The sequence below is a fragment of the Orcinus orca genome, chromosome 13, assembly GCF_937001465.1.
Source record: "Orcinus orca chromosome 13, mOrcOrc1.1, whole genome shotgun sequence".
In the NCBI taxonomy this organism is placed as follows: Eukaryota; Metazoa; Chordata; class Mammalia; order Artiodactyla; family Delphinidae; genus Orcinus; species Orcinus orca.
In genome coordinates, this window is record NC_064571.1 from 90,495,507 (window position 1) to 90,520,019 (window position 24,513).

Below are 24,513 nucleotides of genomic sequence, written 5' to 3' on the forward strand. Positions count from 1 at the left end.
CCTCCATCGGGGCACGTCCAGATTTCCAAATCGCTTTAAGGGGTCGGCCTTCGGGGTTAAGGAAGTCGCCTAATAGAGGAGGGTCCCATTGAGACTCCAAGGCATGTGGTTTTCAGTTCATCAAAATAACGAGTTTGGGTGAGGCTAAATTACGCTCTTTGGGAAGCAGGTTCACTGACTCCAGAAACCAGAAGGGCTGCAGGATTAACGAGGGGCCACCTTGTACCTGGTACCTCCTCACCTGCTGGTTTCCTCTAATAGCCATTTGCTGCCCTTTCCTTGCCCTTCAGTGCAGACTCAAAATGCCAAATGTATCCATTTCACCAACAAACAGCTCTAGCAGAGGGCACGGTGAATAAAATGGTAAGACCAGAGGAGGAGAAACGACCATCTGAAACCCAGGGATAGCTTGGGGGAATGGGTTTCCACACGCTGGAAACTATTCCACCAACAGGAAACAGTTCCAATACTGCGCGACTTGGAGCATCGCGCTTCAGCTGAAATTTCCAAGCCGCTCTTGGCACACACAGGATTTCAGCCCAATCGCCCATAAACTAGAGGAGAAAACGACGTGACTGGCGTCTCTGGTGTGTGGTAGGCGCTGATAATGAAAGATAAAAGTCATGGAAAGTGCCCCTGTCAGAATCCCACCAGAGCAGGTGATTCAGAGTTGACGGTGGACTTGCGTCCGAGGCAAGGCTGGCGCCCAGGTCCAGGAGAAGAAAACTGCTTTCATTGTCTCCTACCCGTGGCTGGTCTGGTCCAAAGACAGCTGGAGCGCTGCGGGAGGCAGAGGTGAGGGCTGGGTTGCTTCGGCAGCCCTCTGCGGAGGTAAAGCCCCCCCGCCCCCCCAGCCAAGCGGACAGCAGGCTCCTGGCGCAGCCCGGGAGGGGCCCCGTGGAGCTGGGAGGCTGCTTCTCTCTGGGGACCCCCAGGAGGTGGAAAGGCCGTGACCTCTCCATGTCCGTCGTCCAACAGAGGGGAGTGGAGCTGAGAACAGCCCGAGAAAGGCCAGTCCCCAGGCAGCCAATGGTGACAGAGCGAGAGGACTTCCTGGAATTCACGGCGCTTTTCTGGCAAGGGAGCCAGCCTTCTCTGGGCCAGGAAATAATTTCAGTGAATCACCTCAGTGAACAAAGTCTTATGACTGGGCTTCAGTATGTCCGGGAGCCTCTGTAAGAACTGGCGTCCTGCAGGTGGAGGAAACAACCCCCGTGCTTGACACCTCGGCCTGGAAGCATGTGAGGCGAGAATGTGCCAGGCCCCCCACGGCCTCTTCCACAAGCAAAGGATGAAGCTCGTTTATTTTTACTTCGACAAGCAAAGGATGACGTTCGTTTATTTTTACTTCGACAAGCAAAGGATGACGTTCGTTTATTTTTCATGTCCTTTAAATTTAAACAGCTTATTAGGTCGAGAGCTCTTTTCCTGGTATAAGAAATGAGTGTCCTTGCCACATAACGAGGCAAACACAGGCTCCGGGTCCGTGGAAATTAGAGTCACAGCCCTCTTTGGCCACTTACTAGCCGGGCATCCTGGACTAGTCACGTGGCTTTTTTTGACCCTAGATCTTTTATCTCTAGACCCGGGTAGACAGCAGCCATGGGGTAAGTCTGGGGAGGGCTGACAAGAGGAGGGACCTGTCAGAGCCTGGTGGGCGCAGGTCCCCGCTGTGGAGCACAGAGGCCACAGAGCCCGGGGACGCCGTGGTCCTCCCATCTGCAGAGAAGACGCTTCCCCTCAGCCCCACGCGAGCTTGTCCTCCATGAGCCTGTGGGTGTGGTGCACACACTCGTGCGCACCCAGCCCAATGTGTCGTCCTTCGTAGCCTGAAGGGAAGGGATGGTAGCAGCACAGGACTCTGATCTATGTCCTGGGACACAGAAGTGCTAACCGAGCTCTGAGTCACTGTCACTCAGGTGGCCCCGAGGGGTGCCGGCTGCAGGGAGGCCCCCGGCCCTCCAGGTCCTCAGAGCCCTGGGTCCTGAAGCTCTGAAGGCCAGTGTGTGGGTCCCAACAGTCCTGGCTCTGGTCATGTGCTGCCATCCGGGCGAGAGGCTGGCTGAGCTGAGCCCTACCCTGTGAAAGGCCTTCCCTGCCTCCCCGGCAACCCCACCTCTCCCCAGCCACTGGGGCAGCCTCCCCCTCGGCTCTCTCTGCTCAGAACCAGGTTTTCCCAATTCTCCTGCACACAGAGAACCTGTGGCACCATGCGGATGGCTGAGGGAGGGAGTTGCCATAGCAACTCCCTCCCTCATCCTGTGGTCCCTCCCAGTGTCGGGCAGCCCTGTAGTGCCGCGGCGTGGGGAAGGGCAGTGCTGCAGGGGGGACGGAATGTCCTCCAGAGAGCCTTCTTCCCAGCTTGGTGACACTCGCCCTGACTTCTGCGCTGAAGGATGCCCCCCCCCCGCCCCCGAGAGATCTCCCCACACAATTGCTGATGAAACGGGAAAATTAAAAATTACTGCAGTCCTCTAGTCCTCTAAATGTTCCCAGTTAAAAATGTCCTCTCCTTTCCTTCTTTCTCTTTTTCCTTCCTTCCTTTTTCCAAAAAATAATTCTGATTCTTTCTTTACAGCTTACATAACAAAAATCATTTTTAAATGTGATTCATTTCCTATGAAACACATTTTTGGTTTTGGGCAAGTGACGTTTCCATTAAAATATGCTCTGGAACATCCATATTTTTAAATGATTTTCTTAAAACTCAGATCCAGGTTGCCTTCCGTTAAACACACATCGATATTGTTGACATTTACTTTTTCCACAATCGGCAGACGGCACAACACGGTTTCATTTGGAAGAGTTTTCCGTGCACGTAATAATGGAGAATCTGCAGTGGCGATGCGTCCACAGTGACCCGGATCTGGGGTCTGTTCATCTCTCTCACGAGCACCTGTGCCTCTGAGCTCAGCTCCCTGCCCACAGCTCCGTGCGGCGTCCTGGGTGTGAGAGCGGAACTGTCCACGGAGGCCCCTGCAGCCTGCGGCCCGCTCCCAGGACAGCCAGGCGCCACCTGGGACGCGCCCCGGGCAGAATGCCACACCCCAGGATGAGGACCCCTGTCCCCGCTGTGATCAGCGCTCAGGAGGACCCGACGCGTCTGAACCAGACCCTGTGATAGGAGGAAACAGGCACAGAGATTGTTGTGAGCCGAGCAGAGGGGCATCCGGACCGAGCTCGCACCGGTGGCCGTGCATGTGGACTCTCTGGGGCTGCTGCCCACACCTCCCATGAGCCTGCCCAGGCCTGGAGGGCGAGACCTGCACCTGCACCTCCGTTTCTCTCACCCAGTGACTGGTCCAGGGGACATGACTGTGCCTGCTGTGAGGGGTCCCTCCCCGTCGCCCACCAGGTCCCAACCCTCCCTGCTTCCCCTCCCCCTTCCTGTGCTCATCCCCACATGACCCCAGGCTGCCCTCCCAGGCTCACTCCGAGCATCCCTCAAGTGTGTCCTTTCTTACCTTTCCGTCGGCGCCTGCTGCCACGGTCCCATAAGCCCAGCCCAGCTGCAGGTTAAACCCCCTGGCGCTCGAGCCAGCAGCTGGTCCCATAAGCCCATCCCATCAGCCCAGCTGCAGGTTAAACCCCTAGCCCTCGAGCCAGCAGCTGGTCCCATAAGCCCATCCCATCCGACCAGCTGCAGGTTAAACCCCCTGGCCCTCGAGCCAGCAGCTGGCACCCAAGCCCAGCCTGGGGCCGATCCCGGCACCTCTGTGCCTGCTTCGTCTGTGAGATTGGGTGAAGGTAGCAGAACCCAGCACCCAGGGCTGCTGGGGAGGCTAGGCGAGCAGCTGGACCATCCGCTGCTTCATGCAGGCCTTAGTGGCCGCTGGCACTCGCCCTGCAATGGCCTGGGACTATGGGGGTCAGTGAGAGTGGCCATTCTTACCAACCACACTGCACTGAAGCTTAAGTGGGTTCCGGGCCTGTCCTCTGCGCCAGGGGCAAAAGGCCAGCAGCCTCCCAGAGACGCAGGATTCCTGTGGCCCAGCCCACCTTTAAAAAGAAACCAGCTAAGTTGTGTTACTTCGGTTCTTTCCTCCTGACGAGGGTCCTGAGTGCTGCTGGGCACCGTCCATCTGTCCCTCCTCTGTCTCAGAGCTGGACCTCAGGGCCGGGGTCAGGGGAGGGACCGGGTGCTGGGTGCTGGGCTCACCTCTCCTCGGCACAGAGTCCCCCACCCAGCGCCGCACACAAAGATGCTCACGACCTGTGACCTGGTCAGTGCCACAGCCTCACTGGTCAGCAGGCTGACGCCCCCCAGAAAGCATCCTCAGCCCTCCTCCCCCACGAGAGTAGCCGGGTGGGCAGTGCCGGGGCCCACAGGCCGAGGACAGGATATGGGTGGGCAGTGCCAGGGCCCACGGACCGAGGACAGGATCAGGCAGCTCGCCAGCTCTGGCTGGAAAGAAAGCCGGCGCTTAGGTGGAGGATGGGCTCGCTCCCTGAGCCACGGCTGAATGGTCCCCTGGCTGAGACCAGGAAGGGCATTTGGGACAGGCCCCGCGAGCCCACACGCCCACACACCGAAGCATCCACACCAGCGCCGGGACGCCCAGCACCTGGTCTGCTAATCAGAAACTCGAGCAGGACAGCAGCGCCGCACGGACCGGCCGCCGACGGCCCCCTCGCCACGTCCACCTGAGCCACGCACGCGGAGCCCAAGAGGGCGGGCGCCAGCTGCTGGGCCCTGAGACTGGCAAGAGACAGGAACACAGAGGACAGCGCCCTGCTTCCGCGTGCTGAGGGAACCCGGGGGCAGAGGAGGGGGCAGCTCTCGGGAGGCGTGGCCGGGAAGACCCCTGGCAGACCCCGGGAAGACCCCGTGACGCCCGGGAGGACTGAAGGATCTGCACCTGGGGGCTGTGCTAGGGAGCGCAGGCTCCCACGGGGGTGGGACTGTGGCTCAGGCAGACAGAGGAGATGGTGTAGAGGAGTGGGTGGAGACGGGCAGCCCGGGGCAGGGGTCCCAGGAGACCCAGACCTGGGTCCTCCTGCCAGGGGCTTGGAGAAGACCTCCCCTGAGTGTGCAATCACCTGGAGAGAGGCTGGCCCCCTGGAAACCCCTGCAGAGGGGACCTGGCCTCCCTGAGGGGTGGACACTCGCAGCCCCTCTGGGCCGTCCCAGGCCGTGGAGGAAACCTGGGACCTCGGCCCTGGGGCCTTCAGGACGGTCGCGGGCAGGCCCAGCCTAGCCCGCCCAGGGGGTCCCTCTGCTCCCCGTGGCCACTCCGGCCCCCAGGAGCGCCTGTGCTTACAGCAGCCCCCTGAGAAAGCTCTTCTTGCAAGTTCGGAGCCAGAGGTCCATGCTTCTCAAGAAAGCCTCTTGGGTTTTCTAGTGCAGGACTGTTTTCCTAGAGTCTTCTCCGAGCTAGATGTTTCCAAGTGCTCGTCCTTTTTCCCAGGTGACCTGGCTCGAGGCCTCAAAACCTCGTCGCCCTCAGAACACTTGGAGGACCTTCCCTCCAGGAGGCTGTGCAGTGCCAGCGTCTTCGGGACGCAGGGGTCCATGGCTGGGCCCACAGCCTGGCTTCGGGGGAGGCGGCCCATCAGGGTGGCGGGTCACGGGGCGGCCGCGTCTCACTCACGCCATCGGCTCACCTCAGCTCGGTCCTTCTCGGCATCTCTCTCTCCCTTCACTCCAGCCACTTCTCCCTACTTGCCCTTCCGACACCTTTTCCAGCAGGTGCCTGGTGCGGACGCCTGCTCATGGGCTCAGTGGCCCTAAGGAAGCAGAGGCTCCCCTCCGTGCTCCCCCCCCGCGAACAGTGCGCCGCGCCCAGACGTGCGGAGGTCAGAGAGAGGACAGTGTCCGCCCGGCCCCCCGGGCCCCCTACCTGACCACCCACGGCAGCCCTGGGCTGGACACAGGCGTGTCCGGGATCCCGGGCCGTTCGTACCCTGCATAGCATCTCCTCCCCACCTCCGCCCTCCTCTCTCTTCCTCTGTCTGCCCGTCCCCACCGTGTCAGGCCTCTCCTTCTGGACTTTCCCAGGAACATTCTGACTTATTCTGGGCTCTTCCTCAGAGGGACGAAGCTTCCCGATTCCAGACCTGCACACGGGGTCACCACGTCAGGACCACACGGGTTGTCGGTGTTCTGAGGCCCCTTCTGCTCTCTTGTCCCTCCTCGTAATCGGAGGGAAATCAGGACAATCGGTGACTTTTAGATCCCACTTGTGACTGTGCCCTTGATACGGAAATCAGAAATGTGCTTCCACTCTCCACTCTGCCCCGTTTATGAGACATTGAGGGGTCCATGTGGGTCAGTGAACTGCAGACAGGGGAACAAGTGAACTCCTGTGTCTTTACAGTCAAATGAACTTCCCCCCAAATAAGCACTATACCATACGCTACAGTTGTAGGCTGGGAATTATTGATACAAACAGGACATTTAAAAAGAGTCTATTTGAGCACAAAAGCACCATATGAGGAGAGATTTCTGTTCTAATCTCAGCTGTGTCCCTCTTCGCGTGACCTTAAACATATAATTCACCTGTTTGGATTTGTCTTCTTACCTTTAGAGCAAGGATATCTGATGAATCTATTTCTAAAAACTTTTGCGAAACTAAACGTCTATTAAATCATTTAAAATTTGACCAAAAATAAGATGTGAGACAGGGGAAAAGGCAGATTCCACAGAGGAAGGGAGGACGTGCCAGAGAGACCAAGAGAGGAGAAAATAAACTGAAAAGGGTTTAAAACCAGATAGCTGTAAGCAAGAGGACAGGGCAGGAGGCGAGGCTCACAGACAGGAAGAGAGAAAACATAAAACATGAGAAATTACGGAGAATCCCAGGATTACTCAGGTAGCAGATGGAGCATGGAATCTTTTTAAATTTCTCCTGCTTAGAATAAAAACACTTTCTCTATGAGATGAGATAGAGGCTTCAAAAAGCAAAAGATCTATAACCATGACAAACATAAAAAAGTGAGAACACAAAAAGTAGGCACAAGATTGCAGTTTCAAGGGACCACGTGGCCGGTCCCCGTGGCTCTGTGGCCCTGGAATCTGTCCTTTCTTCTGCCCCGCACGACCTGCCTCCCAAGTGCTTGCTGCCACCAACAGCTTAGGACACGGGCCTGCTTTTAAATTAGATCAGCCTCCGTCCTCCAATACCTTGAGAGGAGTTCTAAACCGTCTGTGGACAGGGAAGTGAGCTGACGGAGGCCACAGAGTCACCGTGGCTCTGACCGTCCGGAAGTAACAGCCACGTGGCCCTGTGGCATGCTCCCACTGAAGTCCGTGTCCACCTGGCCAGCGATGCTAGGCCCCACACTTGGCCTTGGCGTCCTGAGCCGCCCCTCCTGTCCCCGTGGCCTCGGGCAGTGGGGCGTGGCCTGTGCATGAAGCCTGGAGCCTCCCCGGGTGCAGTGGCCGTCCGTCTCCGTCTCAGGTGCCATCCCATTGGTTCGTGGTGTTGAGAAGATTATCCTGGACGAGCCAGCAGCTCCCCCTGGCCCCATCCTGGTCGGTGGGCTTCACCACCGGCCGCTCACCAGTCCAGGGTCGACTTCTTACCACTAAAGACCAGTTGGATATGATCACAGACTTTCTCGCCCGAGAGGTGGGGGACGTGGGTGAGGACGCTGTGAGGGCAGCGGAGGGGACCCTTACACATCCCCATGCCGCTCTGGGGCCAGAAGGAGCCCCTGTCCCGAGGGCACACAAGTCTCTAAACGTCCTGCCGGTGTAGCAGGCGCCCGGTTTCCACCCCATGTAAATGGTGTGACTGCCCTAGCGCTCAGTGTAACCGAGGAAGGTGAGTAACCCCTGGCGGCCCAGCCCGCACCCGGCCCCCCAGGCCCCTGCATGCCCGACGCGAAGCCCCAGCCGCGGCACAGTCACGGCGAGCGCGGCGGCCCCGAGGTGCGTGGATGGCTGGCGGGGTGGAGCGGCGGTTTCTCCAACAGTCACCTTTTGTATGTTCTTTTTTGCATGGGTCCTCCGCGTCCAATTCCAATTCTGACCGCGGCTGCCCCAGCTCTGGTCTAGCCGCTCCCCTGCTGCTGGACGTGCATGTGCTCCGGCAGCAGTGCCCCATGGACACATCCCGTTATTGAGAGGGACGTCAGGATTGCTAGGTACGTTGGCCGCCCTGGACAGGAGCCTGTCCCTGGATGTACCTGGGACGCCGGGCAGCGGGCAGCGAGTGGTTCAGTGTGGTGCCCACGGGTCCGAGTTAGCTCCCGCCCCGACACGGAGGCATGAGCCACACCGGTGCATGAACGGAAAGTGCAGACCTGCATGCAGCATGGACAACAGAACCGGCGTCGCAGCTCCCCGCCTGCTGCCCAAACAGGCAAACCTGCACCTCGAGTGTCCCCCGGAAATGGACCCAGGAGAGGGCCAGGCCCAGCCCCTGCTCTGGCCGGGGCCAGCACCCCAGAGCCCTTACGGTCCAGCTTTGACAGCCAGGGCCTGGGCGGCATCCACCTCCAAGGGCATCCTGGGGGCCTGAGCGGGGCGATGGGCAGAAGAGGGCACTCACGGCTCTCGTTAGAGGTGACCCAAGGCTGATGGCAGGCGTGTGAGCCTCTAAGTCAGAACTTAAACCTACTAGTAAACACCGTTTATCAGCGGCTTGTATGGTAAGCGTATCACCCAAACGGTCTTTGCAGAACGGAGCCTGTGCTCCGGTGGGTGCAGGCAGCGGGCATCGTGACTCTGGTGAAACCCCTGCACCCACCAAGCCACCACCCATGCCCACCCCACGGCTCCGTGGGCATTCTAGCAGCCCTGGGTCTCCTATAACCACAACTTTGAACTTTATCTGCAGGAGGACGCTCCGTTCTCTTAGTAACCTGAGGCCCAACCCATCCCAAATGGAATCTGAATCACCAAAATGAAATTTAAAAACAAATTATCAAGGGTACTTTTATAATTCTTTTTCATTTATTTGTTTGTATTGGAGTGTTGCTTAAAAAGAAAAGTGCTTGGAACCAAAAGAAAAAGGTGGTTTTGGTTTACATGTCCTATTGAAATCAAGGCTTTCACCCAAAGTCTACTAATGTCAGAACTTGAAATGTGTAGAAACTCAAAATCCTGGGAGGCGGCAAGCATCCCGGGGAAAGGCCCTCACATGACTCTTGGGAACAGGAGAAACGTTGGGGTGCGTCTTGGGGAGGAAGGTGGGAGGCCAGTCTGCAGAAGCCTCCCCCAGACCTCTCCCAAGGGCCGCGGAGGGAGGGGCACCCGCCAGCCCCCTCTGCAGGCGAGCGGTGGCCGTGCAGGTGGCATAACACCGGCCAGGACCCCTGCCCCCTCCAAGCCCCCATCCCAGAAACCCGCAGTGGCGTCATGGGTTTGCGCCCACGCCCTCAGTGCGTGTCTTCGGTGCTCCTGTGTCACCTGCTACTTTTAACGGGAGGTGGGAAAAGGGACCGGGTGAAACATGGGTCCTGGGGGGGTGGGGACAGCGGGAGGCTCCCAGTGAGATGTGCTTGGCAGGGGTCAGAGGGGGAGAAAGGTCAAAATTTGCATACTCAATACCGAATTCCAAAAAAAGAGACGCTTACTGCATGTTGCACAAACTGAAAAGTGATTTAGGAGATCTTGGCTTTCCTCAGAGTTTCTGGTAATATACCTAGGAAATTGGACAGAAGTGATGTATATTGCTTTTAAGTGACCCGGTTCCCTTCTGCTTGGAGAGAAAATTGCAGAGGGCAGCGTTAGAATCAGTATATATCAGTTTTCTCTTTTAAAATACCTTTATTTTGCAATCCTCTACATTTCTTTACTGTTTCCCATTTATATGACAAAAAATTCAAAATAAAGATATAAATTTTTAGAACCACATCTCTTTAAGCCAAAACAATGTTTTTGAATTGAACTTTTTATATAAACGGGGCAAGTCTTTTACGTAGGTGACCTGAATCATATTACAAATATATTTTCCTGCTCTAGACGAGGCCTAATCTTACATTTTCATGGTTTCTTTTAAAATTGAGAGTATTTTGTGTTTTATTTAACAAGTTCTCCTGTTAGAGTGGTCATGAAAGAAAGGGACAAAAAAGGCTATTAAAGCAGCACACCATGAAATTCTTCAAAGAACTCCCAGAATCTCAGTCTCACCTTTTAAATTATTATCCCACATGTTCAGTGAGCATTGTTTTGTCTGCTTCAGCTACTACACCCAGAATCGGGGCGGGGCACGTTTGCAGGCCGACCTCGTAGGGTGGGTTCAAACGGGCGAGGTGAGCCCCAGGGAGAGTTCAAACCTGCGGCAGTGCTTTCAGCCTTTATTTGTAAGATTTTTAAAAATATGCAATTGACTTTATCAAGATGAAAGACGATGAGTCTCCTCAAAACATTTTTCCCTGCAAACCGGCTCTGGGGGAGACCGGCCGCCCTTGCCCCGTCCTGCCGGTGTAGCAGGCGCTGGGGCAGACGGGACTACACCGGACCACAACCATTCCCAGGCCCGAACACCCTCAGGGGTCCTGCTGCGTGGCCGGCGACTCTGGCCTCCAGGTGGATGGAGAGAGACTGCCCGGCTCTGGGTCCTTGCCCACGTCATGTCCGGCAGCCCTGATTGCTGAGAACAAACGGACGTGCATCTGAGGCTGCCCTGGACGCCTTCCTGGGGAGTCCGCTGCCTCCCTGTCGACAGGCCGATGTGACAGCCCACCTGTCTCAGCCCAGGACAGGCAGCGGCAAGGGCACAGTGTGTGCATCGTTTAAGGAGAGGCCCTCCTCTCGCAAAGAAAAAGCTGCACTTTAAATGCCTTAATACAACTACTTATCAAATCCTCATTTCATTTCAAAAGAGAGAGAGGATGATGGAACATGATAATTAGGTGATCACATGGCTTCAGTCAGTAGATTGAACTGTTTCCATTTCTGCTACCCTGTGTCAGGGTCGTGGTTTTGTAAACGGGAGAAAAATCACAAGAAGGGGTTATCTGTCTTACAGAAGGACGAATCAGAGGCACAGGGGAGAAGCTGGTTTGTGGCCACATTTTGTGATGTGCACCTGTGCAAATCAGAGGATTTCCACGATACCTACTGTAGTGCACAGATAGTCAGTTCTTTGATGATATGTCTCAGACCCCCCTGGAGGTGTGAGCCGCAATGATTCTCTTGGGGGTAGGTGGTTAAGTAAGTCATGAGCACAAAGGGCCTCCAGGATGTTCGGGCTCAGAGATGTTTCTGACGTCCTAGACCTACAAAAGCCACAGAAATCTAGTCCGTTCCTACTGAGAAGGGCTAGTTCCAGAAAATCAGAAATCCAGAAGTTTGTGAGTGGTCCTGATTTCTTTTTTGTAGATTTTTGCCTGGATTCTGCAAAAATGGCTTAAAGCATTTTATTACGATTTTTCCATCGATATTCTTAAACGTCTATACAAGACCATTTTTGCCAGCCAGATAGTAACATGAACTACCCCCAAATTACTTTCTCTCGACATTGCTTAAATTCCAAGGCAAATGCAAGATCACAGACAAGGCAAAGGATCACCAATATTTTGTCTGGAATTTACGGAGGTTCTAAGACTGTGTACTCATCATGCCCTGTGTCAGAGTGTTTCTGCCAATGCTACCCCTGGAGTGGGGAGGAAAGGTAAGGAAGCAAGGGTTTTACTTGTCACAACTTTGCATCTCTAACCATAGGGACTTAAAATAGACCCAGTGCGAGCACTGCTGACAGCTGGCAGGGAGCAGGGTGGACCATCGGCTTGGGTGGCCTCCCCGAGGCGCCAGGCGCCGAGCGCCAAGCACAGCGCCTGCCTTGTCGGGAGTTTCCATGGAAACCCAGTCAATCTCTGCTGCCATTTCTAAACCCAAGCTGTGCAGCACATGCTGCTCTCTGATTTTATCCACGGGGGATCTGCATGATCCCACAGGGGCCTCCTTTCGTGGAAAAGACGTGCTCTTAGATGAGGAGGTGCTCTTAGATGGGGAGGTGCCGTTAGATGGGGAGGTGCCCTTAGATGAGGAGGTGCCCTTAGATGGGGAGGTGCCCTTAGATGTGGAGGTGCTCTTAGATGAGGAGATGCCCTTAGATGGGGAGGTGCTCTTAGATGGGGAGGTGCCCTTAGATGTGGAGGTGCCCTTAGATGAGGAGGTGCCCTTAGATGAGGAGGTGCTCTTAGATGAGGAGGTGCCCTTAGATGGGGAGGTGCCCTTAGATGGGGAGGTGCCCTTAGATGGGGAGATGCTCTTAGATGGGGAGGTGCTCTTAGATGAGGAGGTGCCGTTAGATGGGGAGGTGCTCTTAGATGAGGAGGTGCCCTTAGATGGGGAGATGCTCTTAGATGAGGAGGTGCCCTTAGATGGGGAGGTGCCCTTAGATGGGGAGGTGCCCTTAGATGGGGAGATGCTCTTAGATGAGGAGGTGCCCTTAGATGGGGAGGTGCCCTTCGATGGGGAGGTGCCCTTAGATGAGGAGGTGCCCTTAGATGAGGAGGTGCCCTTAGATGAGGAGGTGCTCTTAGATGGGGAGGTGCTCTTAGATTGGGAGGTGCTCTTAGATGGGGAGGTGCTCTTAGATGGGGAGGTGCTCTTGGATGGGGAGGTGCTCTTGGATGGGGAGATGCTCTTAGATGAGGAGGTGCTCTTGGATGGGGAGATGCTCTTAGATGAGGAGGTGCTCTTGGATGGGGAGATGCTCTTAGATGAGGAGATGCTCTTAGATGAGGAGATGCTCTTAGATGGGGAGGTGCCCTTAGATGAGGAGATGCTCTTAGATGAGGAGGTGCTCTTAGATGGGGAGGTGCTCTTAGATGGGGAGGTGCTCTTAGATGAGGAGGTGCGAATCGAATTTCTGCACATCGATTCTACAGCAGCCTGTTACCAAGCGTCCTGGAGCCAAGACCCCTTTTGATGCATGAATTGTCACATCCACCGCCTTCAGAAAGCTGTGTATTTTTGAATGATGAGGTTTATTAAAGCAAGGAAATTTGTATGTACATCTCAGAGTTTCCAAAAGCCTTAAAGTCTTGAACAGGAACATGAAAATGAGCGCCATAGAGCTGGCAGAAGAAAGAATACTTGAGGGCCCATCCAGGGCTGCCTCGTGTGCTCCAGGAGCACCACCTAAAGAGGAAAAGGCCGACTTAGCACCCTCGAGAAACCAGAGCTGGCTCTTTCAGGGGTGGGTGCTGTGAGCGTGCGTTCACAGCCTGCACGGAGCCCTGTGGTCCTGAAGCTCCAGGGGACGGCAGGCTCCCAACATGCACAGACAAGCCCCCTCCTCCGTCCTCTTCCCCCGGCTGAGGGGCGTGACCTTGGAGGTTTCATTTCCCCACATTCTCGCAGCCAGCAAGTGGCAGGCCAGGGATTGGACCCCAGCGGCCGAACTTGAAACCCTGAAAATAATAACAAACCTTTCAAGAAAGCCAGGCCTCTTTCTGGGAATGTTTATTCTTTCCTGACACTGTGAAAGGTCTGAAAATGAGCCAGTAACATTTTCTTTGTTTTCCTGGTGACAAAGGACAGTTTACATGCCTCTTTTTTATCAGATGATGCATTTGTAAATGGCTTAAACACACAAAAACTACTCCAAAATCCTTTTCTCTTTTTTTTTATAATTAGTAAATTCTCGTTTTCATTTGCATGATTTTGATTAAAATGCCTACTTAAATTTGAACAGAATATGTCAACCTCCTCCTGCCTCTATCAAAAAAGAGACATTAAAAAATTTCTACTCATGTTTAAATGAAAAATTTTTAAATAAATTTGCACTAGGCGCTTAAATTAGGAAGACTTTAAGGATTTTTTTCTTTTGACCAAAAAGCAAGGCCACATGTATATTATTGGCTGGTAGGAAACATTACTGTTTCTTGATACATTTTCGAAACAGAAATGTGCAGCAGATTAGCTTCTCTTCGAATGATTTTTATTGCTTTGAGAATCTCCTCCCTCTGGGGTTGGGGGTGTCTCCACATGAGCTGCCAGTTGGGAAATCAGTTAGATTCAGTCATTCAGGTCATTATTGACGGAATAGTCTTGAGATCAAACTTTCAGTTCATGAACAGCTGTTACTTTAATGACAGTCAGGCCAACAATCTGATTCAGGGTATTGTTTTGATGGAAGGACAGCGTTAAACTCCTTCTGCCCCAAACTCCTATTTTTAAACCCTGATTCCACTTACACACATCGACGATTTCTCGACCCCTTTTCCCTCAGTGCCTTTTTTCTTCTCCCACAGCAGTCTATAAACTTTAACCCTTTATAGGCTATGCCAAGTATCAACTGTACACCTGAGATCTGTAATCACGTTCCTTTTCTCAGGACTAAAGGAGAACTGGCAGATTCTAAATACCAACAATTGATTGTGCATCTAACTGTAAACTGGGACATTCACACCCTTGAACTCAGCCCAGCTGCATGAATGCCCACCACACTCCCTGACACTCTCACTGATTTTGAGAAAGTCTGTCTGTAAGCAAGTAATCTGCTGGCCTTAACCCGACATCCAATATCCAGGGTGGCTTTCTGAGTGGAAAGCAAATTGAAATCTCTTAGAAGCATTTACCTTTATGAACCATTTTTAATTTGTGATTTTTGTCCCTGCCAGGAATTCAGATGCTCATTGAGTAGGGGGGTGGGGGGAGCACAGGGCATGATCTGAGGGTTACTACTGGGTGGTAATATTGTTACTAAATCATCTCATCCTTGTCGCTTGAGAGTTAAAATTTAGTGAAAAGAAAAACATTTTTTCTTAATTTTTGTCCTTAATTCTTACATTCCTGGTGGGTGCAAATGCAGCTGATGTAGGTTGAAGTGCAAGTGTCTTTGTAGGACTGCTTATTCCTGAGATGGCGTATTTGAGAAGTTCCACGGAGGGCAATGACCATAAGACTCTCTTTAAAAGCATCCCCTCCCATTAGCACAGTGGCAATGTGGTAGTTAAGAGACTGCACGGAGTTTCCTGGAAACGTTTAAACACAGGCAGCGCAGGTGCCCAAACTAATCTCAGCGTCTCAGCTGACTTGGCTTGTTGACCGAGACAGATCTGTGCCCTACTCCCTACTCACGTCAGTTAAAAGTAAGAAGGGTTTTAAGGTAAATCAAAGCTACCTGAGTGCCCGATGACGGTCTGAAAGACAGCTAGTCTAACTCCCAGGGCTGGCACAGGAGGCTGCCCGCACCAGCCTCTGGGGCCAACCAGGGGCAGGGCTGGGAGGGGCCCCTGTGACGGGCCTGTTGCAACGCCGCCGTTTTGAGTTTAGACGGGGACCGGTCTTGGGCCGCCGTGTGTGCCTTTTCGTGAACAGTCGCGCATCGTGTTCGGATGGTGCAGCAACAGGTCCTGCTGTGACTGGTTCACCTGGACTTCAAGTAATGATGGAAGGGGTGGGAACATGGGGTGAACACCTGGGGACCGAGGTGCCGCACGGCTGTGGAGGAGGGGCAGCTGCCGCCCCGAGATCGCTGGTCCCTGGACGGCACCGCTGTGCGCGGAGGGCAGAAGGGGTCCGAGCCGCACCTGGTGGTGGACGAGGACGGGGACGCCCCACGAGCCCGGCGGGGACCCTCCAGCTCCGTCTCACCTCCTCACCCAGGGAGGCTCAGCATTAAAGGGACTTTGGAACTGTATAAGTAAGAAGGTGACTTGCTCAGGGGTTTGATGCCTTTCCGTGTGCCTTTGTAATTGCAGGTGCCCCACCCCTGGCTGCGACGGCTCCGGGCACATCACCGGCAACTACGCTTCCCATCGGAGGTATGCACGGCTCGCTCCCGCAAACACCCCCTCCATGCGCGGGACCCCTAACGGGGGCTCGGGTTGCCTCCGCTGGTGAATTAAGGGTCTAGAGACCCTAGCCCACAAAACGGGGCTGCCCCCAGGGGCCTCACTTAGAACACCAGCTCTCGGGACCATGGCCCCCCTCTGACGTACCCCTCATGGTGCCGCTGGCTCCATCCGCAAGAAACGTTTCTCAAGTCACCCAGGAGCACGACTTTCTAAATCAAAAAGGGACGAGAAAAAGAGCCAGGATGTTCTAAGATGCCAGAGAACAGCCATTGAGAGACAAGCAGGCTAATCCCCCCGAGAGTGGATCTCTTAAATATTGAGATTTGAACCCCAAAGCTGTGTGGTTATTATAGGCAGGGATCAGCAGAGCTGAACACACAGAAGGGCTTGACCTTGCAAATCCCAGCCCCGCCGGTCCCAGAGAGCAGGGAGCGTCTAAGTACAGCCTGAAGGGTCAGTCGTGTGAGGCAGCAAGAGGCCCACGGTCGCTGAATAGTTTACAAACCTCTGACTTACACCAGGCCCTATGTTAGAAGTGGATTGAAAGGGCCTGTTGGTACAACACCTGCACAAAGGTGGGTCTAGACCCCGTGGGCAGGAGCAAGAATTCCTTGTCGTGTTCAGTCAGGATCGACAAGCCAAGGTCAGGACAAGAGCCTTTCTGAACGGAGACCCTCGTAACTCGAAGTCTCCAGTGCAGGAAGGGGAGCTGCGTCTAACAAATAAACAAACCCTGTTACGACATAGCTGCCGCCTTGCCACCCTCTAAGATCAGATTATAAAGTGGGCAGTCGGAATGCGGACGAGCCCTTCAGCTTTAAATGCTTCCCCAACAAAAACAGCAACAAAAATGAAGAGAAAAGAGAAAGGAGGGGGGAGGAGAGAGGGAGGGAGGGAGTCAGGACAGTTGGTGTGGGTCACCCCACAGCCCGTGCACCGTCCACAAGCAGAGCGGACTGTGTGGGTCACGGGGGGTCCACACCGTGTGGCCGCCCGAGTGACCAGATCTGGCGTTCAGAGCAGGGGACGCTCCCGGGCTGGCTGGCTCAGCATGGCTTAGAGACGGAGCTGGCAGGGTGGGCCGTTTCCTCCTTAAGGCCACAGGCTTCTGTGTTCACTTTCCAGCCGTTTGGGAGCATCGTTTCTACGGCTCAGGTCTGGGAAAAGTAGGAATTATGATGACCAACAAGGAGAAATGAATTCCTCAATTTATGGGTGGATTCTTCACACTGACTTGATAAGAACACCTCATTCTCTAGACCAGGGCTGTCCACCTGGGCAGTGTGGGCACTCGGGGTGAGATCGTTCTTTGCTCTGGGGGACGTCCCATGCGTTGGAAGATGTTGGGAGCATCCCTGGCTCCACCCACTAGATGCCGGTGGCACTGTCATCCCCATTCGTGACAACTAGGTGTCTGCAGACATGTCCGAATGTTCCCAGGGCCACTGCCATGCACCACAGGGTCGAGAGGAGCCTTGCCAGGTTGTCTTGCTGGTTTTACCCGGCGGCCCAGAGCCAGCTGCTGTATTGTGAATGTAGAACAAGGGTGATGTATTGTGAATGTAGAACAAGGGTGAATACATTCCAAAAGGGATCCCCAGAGTAGGATCACCGGTTTAGAGAAAATGAAATAAAATAAAATAAAGCTCTAGTTAAGTTTCTAAGTCAAGCACACTCTATGCTACTCTTTATTTTAATTTATCTTAGAATTTACCTCAGTCCTCACAAGGCCAGAATTCCCAGCACTGAATAATGCCTGCAAACTAAAAGTGAACATTTACTGGTCATTTCATATCCAAATGTCTATTTTACTACTCTTTTTTGCTTTGACATCATGTAAATTTATTCATAATTTGAACACGCGCATGCATTTAACGTATATTTTAGAATGGTGGGTATGTCCGTATAGCGTAAACTTGTGAACGAAACGTAATTTAAGCTTGGATTTAAGCTCTACTCTGTGCCTGGACTAAATAGCGCCAGGCTTGCTCTGTACATCTGGAAAGTCAATTTGATGTGGCTTTCAGCACATTTCAGGGCTACATCCAGCCCTACAGGGGGGGCCTATTAAAAGCAGAGCACATTCCTCAGTATCGTTTATCCGAGGACACCTTCCATGCGTAGGAGTTAGAGTGGGCCTGAGCTGCTGGCGGAGCAGACGTGGGGCCAGGGTAACAGTCCTGTGCACACTGGATGCTGCGGAAAGACAGAAGCAGCCCCCCAGGCCCGACGACCCTTGAAGGTCGTAAGTACACATAGATACACGCCTTTCGGGGTTACTCTTACTCGATCCATTCCCAGGAACATGAGGCGATGTTACCTACATGCAAACCACAGGGAAACTCCTCTCAGGGACCGATTCCTCAGCCTTCTGCTAAATTGTGCCAGGCTACCAGGCAGCCACAGACACCTCAGAGACACCGCAGGCTCGGTTCCAGGCCACTCGCGGCAATACGGCGAAGGCCACGATAAAGCGGGTCACACACGTCTTTGGTTTCCCACCACATATAAAAGTTATGTTTACACTACACTGTAGTCTATTAAGTGCACAATAGCATTATGTCTAAAATGACGTAATTACCTTAGTTTTTAAAATGCTGTACTGCTAAAAAAAATGCTAGCTATCATCTGAGCCTTCAGCAAGCTGTATGTAGTCTTTTTGTAATAGTAACATCAAAGATCATTGATCACAGGTCACCATAACAGATATAACAATAATAGAAAAGCTTGAAAAGTGCAAGAACCAGTGAAATGTGACACAGAGACACAAAGTGAGCAAGTGCTGTTGGAAAAACGGAGCCAAAAGAACTTGCTTGACTCGGAGTGGCCACACCCCTCAGCTGGTAAAAAATGCAAGGTCTGCGAAGCGCAACGAAGGGTGCGCACGCCCGTCCTCGGGCTCCAGGGCGAAGAGCGGCCACAGCACGAGGACCCTCGGGCGCCCCTGAGCCGCTGTGCCTGGGACTCCCCCACCCCGGCCCCCAGGCCGAATGCACACGTGCAGACGCTGTCTACGCTACAGGAGGTCGCTTCTCCCTGCTGGAGCTGCCACGAAGGACTGTGTGTCCCAGGCACTGTCCCGGGAACTAGGAAAGTCTACTCGGCCCCGCCAGCCTCAGAGCCACCCTGAGCAGCAGGTGATTTCATTTCTCTCTGCGCTGGAGGAAACAGGCTCTGAGTGATTATGTGTCGGAGACAGAACTCAGCCTAGTGGCCACCGCCAGTGTCACACATCTGGTCGTGGATGGACCTCTGCACCTGGGACGGCGTGCGAAGTTCACACAGGGAAAGGAGGGTCACCCCCGACCCCAGGTGGCGTCTGCTTTGCCTTGCTCTTGTTTGGGTTGTAATGGTGATGTGTTTTCTGTCTCAACGTCACCTCTGAAGCTTTTTTTTTTTTTTTTTTTTTTTTGCGGTACGCGGGCCTCTCACCGTCGCGGCCTCTCCCGCTGCGGAGCACAGGCTCCGGACGCGCAGGCTCAGCGGCCATGGCTCACGGGCCCAGCCGCTCCGCGGCATGTGGGATCTTCCCAGACTGGGGCACGAACCCGTGTCCCCTGCATCGGCAGGTGGGCTCTCAACCACTGCACCACCAGGGAAGCCCTCCTCTGAAGCTTTTTTAAGTCCATTTTAATCAATATTGTTGACCATCTCTGATGTTCTATCAAAAAATCCCCATCATCAGAAGCTTTCTCTGTCCTGAGCGGAGAAACCTCGCTCAGCGTCACACACGGAGGGGCTCAGGCTGTGTCTCGGTCTTCTTGTCTTCAGACCACGATAGAAAAATCCATTGCTTCAGCTCTCTCCCTCAAAGGTCCTATTCCCAGGCCTCTTTCCCTTCTCCTGACCCTTCTCCAGGCTGGCTTGTTTCTGCAGCTTCCAGACAGGCTGGCACAGCAACCTCTTGGCCAGGTCCTCCCCGTGGCCTCCCCAGGCCTCCTCCGACGCCATCCTCCCACCTGCAAGTAGCAGCAGGTCCCACGGCCTGGAGCGGGTGCTCCGAGGCAGAGGTGGTGCCCAGGCTTTTCACAAGCGGTGATGCGGCACGAATCTGACTCCCCCGGGACCCCTCCCATCTCGTAGAGCAGTGGCACCCCTCGGGCTCCAGAATGTTCTCTGACAGCGAAAGACGAGCTGTACTGAGACTCGCTACGTGCCAAGAACACGCGCGTGTATCATCTCACTCTCCGAGCGTGGCTCTTCTCCTAAGGGCGTGTGAGGGGCCAGCGCACGGGACCCACGCTCAGAGGTGACAGTGACCCCAGACCGGCCTGCGAGAGCTGGCTGTGGACTCCCTCACCTAGACAAGGATGCCGGGATTCCAGGCCAGCCCGTGTCAGAGCCAGGGTTTCCTCGGAGTCAGGGTCGGGTCCAGACTAAGTTCCCTGCTGCGCTATTTGTTCTGTTTTGGTTCTGTTCCAGTTTATTTTCACTCCCAGCCCCGTGTCGGCGAGGACGCAGAGCCTCACCTCTCTCCCAAGTTCAGAGTGAAGGAGGCGGGGGCAGGACAGAGCCAGGCTCCCTGGCCAGCGTCCTGGCCTGTGGCTTCCCTTCACCACTAAGGTCCCCGTGTGGGGACAGGCAGGAAAGACGGGCTCCCAGGCAGGATCCGCGAGTCCCACCCACCCCTCCTCGTCATTCACTGATTAACTCACGACAAACATCTAACTATGACCTGCTCTGCGCAAGGCATTGGCCTGGGAATCAGAGGAAGAAGGGAGAATAAACACACAGGGAACTGACACTCGTGTGGACGAGCGAATGGACAGTAACCAGGATGGAGTGAGAAACACCACGGGGACCGAGGGCCGTGAGAGCCCCAGGGCTGCTGTCAGGATGGCAGGTGGGCAGAGAAGACTGCCTGGAGGAAGACCGTCCAGGCTGAGGCCAAGCAGACGGGGAGGGATGTGAGGCCCGAGGATGGCTTGGCCGGGACCGGGACGTGCCGGAAGCCTCCAAGAGGACCGCGTGGGACAGGGACAGCAGGGCTGGCGGCGCCCAAACCAGGAGCCTTGGGTGCTGCGTGCAGGGGTGTGGGTCCATCCTGAGGTGAGTCGGAAGCGGGCAGAGGCTAAGCAGACCACACACGCGTGCAGCTGAGCCCTGCGGCTCTGACACCCCATCCTACAGGCAGGAGTGACATCGACTTGGAAGACATTCAGGACGGAAGAGCCACAGGACTCGTGGGAGAGAAAACCCGGGAACGGCCACGGGTGACCCGGCCTCTGGCCCCTGACAGGAGCAGACGGGAGTGGTGTGGGCTCGGCCGGGGAGGACAGTGAGTTTTCCGGCAGCAGCAGCAGCGAAGGTGTCCCAGTCCCCGCGGGCAGCACGGTTTGCAGACGGGCAGCTGGGAGTCATCGCCGCCTGGTACCTGGAGACCAAGGAGCTGTGGCAGCATGAGGACAGAGGAGGGCCTGGCGGGGGGACTGGCTCAGCACGGGCAGAGCAAGCCAAGCAGACCACGGAGTTTCCAGATCGCGGAGCCGCCGAGCCGGGGCCGGACACGGGCCCCAGCAGGGTGGCAGGAGCTGCAGCCAGTCCTGCAGTGCGAAGGTGGCGTCCCGGTTCCTGTGGGCCACCGTGACCAACCAGGATAAAAGCAGTTCTCACAGAAGACCCTGGGGGGGGCCAGAGGCGTGAAAACACAGCCCTCACTTTCTAAATTTTTATCCAAAAAAGGAGGAGAGAGATGGAGGGAGCGGGAGAGAGTGAATCAAGGCACACGCACCCTGTCTCTTTTGCTGTCCTGTAGAGGGTGACAGGTGAAACGGCGGAGGGAGGGAGGCCGCGTGCCAGGGGAGTTGGAGCGCTTGAAAATGAGGACGCGAGGGGCGGGGGGCTCCGGAGCTGCAGCTTTACAGAGAGGAGCCAGGCGCCTGCATAAACGTGGAACAGAACCAAGGAGACGGCCGTGATGGGGTGATGGGGTGATGGGGGTGCCCCCTAAGACAGCCGGGCCCTTGCCTGAGGGCCAGCGTGCTCAGACAGAAGCCAGACCCGGCAGAAAAGCATGTACTGAGGTCAGGACGATCCAGTGGACGGCACATCCCGCCCTGGCTCAGCCCTGGGGCCTCTGCCTCCACACTTCCCCGGGGGCTCCAGAAACGGTCCAGTGCCTGCTTCTCCAGTTCTCTGCAAAAATTCCCGCTTATTCTATATAATCTCACATCTAATAGCCTAATAGCCTACAGTTAGCTGCTGTTGAACAGAAATAGACATTCCTTTAGTTCCTTTAGACAACGTGAGCCGCTATTTCCAAAAATCCAACATTAAATAGAATAAGCTTGGTCAACTTGCACTGCATCTTCTGCAGATGCCATGGGAAGCCAGCCGTATTCAGGTAAATGGGGACGGATGCCCAGGACACGCCCCCTCCCAAGACGAAGGGCTCTGGAATCCGGCCACAGGAATGCCACCAGAAAGGAATGGGGAGGCGTGTGTTTCTTCTTCCCTGTGGCCTCTTCTGTGCAGAAAGCTCATCGCCCTCTGGCAAGTCAGCCCAGCCTCTCCTGGTGACTCCTGACACCAGCTTCTCCCACCCAGGCTCTGGGCGCCCTCGCGGGGGCCTGACAGTGTCTGAAGGCCTAGGGGGAGCACAGAGGAGCTGCCCCCAGGATATCGTTTTCATGCCAAGAACACCAACTGCTGGAGGAAACTGCGTGGAAGCCCCATCGACAGTGAAAGGGGCTTGCGGGGTGAACAGCTTAGGCGCTTCCTGAAGTCTCGCTTTTCCTTAGCCTTTCAGGTTGCCCGAGAGCCAAGAAGAGCGGCATCAGGATAGCACAGAGCAAAGAGGACAAGGAAGACCAGGAGCCCATCAGGTGTGTGGGCCGGAGCGGGGCCAGGGGGCGGGGTCAGGGGGCCGGGGGCGGGGTCATGGGGCTGGGGGGCGGGGTCAGGGGAAGCTGGGGGCTGGCGGGGAGGCCAGGCTTGGAGAGGTCGGTCAAGTGTGAGGTCACAGCATTGAAACCAGACCATGCACACCTGCTAACTGACCAAAAGCATCCTCTAAATGACAGGTGAGGTGATAACCAAACACCCATCCATCCGATGCTCTGAGTAACCTAAGTATGAGAAACTTCCCTCTACCTTGGATGGGAAAAGCAGTGTAATTTACTGGGAAGGGCAGGTCCGTGAGAGTATAGGAAGTTATTAACTACAGCAGCTAAAGAGAACATTTGGCTGACTTCCAGCTTAGGAAGGTCGCTTAGCTTCTGTACTCTGCTTCTCACTAAGGCGGGATGGAGAGCACGGTGGGTAGAAGGCTAGCCCCCTACCCCTCCCCACAGGCATTTGCCCCGAACCGCTGCCCGGTGAGCCTGGGTCTCAAAAGTCTGTGAGATAAACCTGTTGCCATCTCCCTGAAATTTTAATCTCATTCATTCAGTGTCTTTAGAGAAAAGTTTTGATTAAAATTAAAATGTGTTTGCGGTTTGGCTGTGAGTCCTCAGCCCTTTGCCATAACCTGCAATAGAGAAGTTTCAGAAGCACGATTTAATTACCCTGTTGCTGAACCTTAGCTCCAACCAATGATTTTCCTGTTTATTAAAAAAAAAAAAAAAGTGCTCCTGGGGTACCTCGTGCCAAAGCTATGCCAGGAAACTTAACTAAATACCACCTCTGCTGCTCAAAAACCTATCTAGCTGGAAGGGTATCCTGTGATCTCAGAAAAGATAGCCAAACAAATGAATATTCTCTACCTCCTGAGAAGAACACAGGTTTATAGACAATCTTAAAAATAATCCTGCAGTTTCCCATTGACTTTGCACATCTCCACCATAAAAGCTGTGACTCGCCTCTCGAACAGGTGCCCACATCTCACCTGCTCCAACAAACTGGTTCTTCCTTTTCACGCACGGCATCTGCATCCCTCACTAAGCCTGGACTTTCTGTTGTTCCAGGTAAACCTTCTTCCCACCTGGCCTGGACCAGTTTCCAGGAGGGTGAACTACTTCACGGCTCCGCTAGGTGGTGTCTTTTCGTGACTTTCCTTTTTCTTTCCTTCTGCTGCAGTAGAGGATGCTGGTTTGTCTCTCGTGTCAGGTTAACTTGACCTTGCTGGGGGGCCACCAGGCGTAGGGTGGCGAGACAGCCAAGCTTGCCCCTCTGTCCCCCAGGTGCCCCGTGCCCGGGTGCGATGGCCAGGGCCACATCACCGGCAAGTACGCCTCCCACCGAAGTGCGTCCGGGTGCCCCTTGGCGGCCAAGAGGCAGAAGGACGGGTACCTCAATGGCTCCCAGTTCTCCTGGAAGTCCGTGAAGACGGAGGGCATGTCCTGCCCCACGCCGGGCTGTGACGGCTCCGGGCACGTCAGTGGCAGCTTCCTCACGCACCGCAGGTGAGTGCACCCGCCCAGGCTCTGTGCCGCGGGCGGCGCGGGGAGGCCGGGGGCGCTGCTTGGCCCGCGATGGTGCCACGCCCACCCCTCAGGCTGAGAGAGGAGACCCCGAACACTATGATACCAACTCATGACATTCTGAGGCTCCGGAGAGGAAGAAACAAACAAATTTATTTTGAAAAGCACAGACTCTCCTACCACGTCCGCATGTACGTAGAGGTTTCCAAACGTCTTTGATCAGTATCCGCAGAAAGAAATAGGCTGTCATTTTACACGCGCGCACACACGCTCACAGGAGTATCTGTGGATTTACTTATTCGTTTTGGCTGAATATTGCAGGCAGGTCCCACTCGAGGAAAGTGGGTGGCACCTGGTTACAAAGGCCTCATCAGAGACATCAGGAAACCTACAGAAGGGCCGATCATCACCATTGATTGTTATTTGCTTAATGGTGAAATATCTATATATG

General features: G+C 54.7%; 1 protein-coding gene across 17 annotated transcripts in view; it reads left to right on the top strand.

The window, feature by feature from the left end:
* The window catches only part of MYT1L (myelin transcription factor 1 like), a 406,245-nt gene that overhangs the window by 352,329 nt on the left and 29,403 nt on the right, over positions 1 to 24,513 (top strand). For all 17 annotated transcript variants that reach the window (XM_049695859.1, XM_049695858.1, XM_049695861.1 and 14 more), the window contains 3 exons: positions 15,607 to 15,669; positions 22,443 to 22,526; positions 23,823 to 24,044. In XM_049695859.1, the coding sequence (XP_049551816.1) occupies positions 15,607 to 15,669; positions 22,443 to 22,526; positions 23,823 to 24,044 (369 nt within the window). The remainder of the gene's footprint in view (positions 1 to 15,606; positions 15,670 to 22,442; positions 22,527 to 23,822; positions 24,045 to 24,513) is intronic.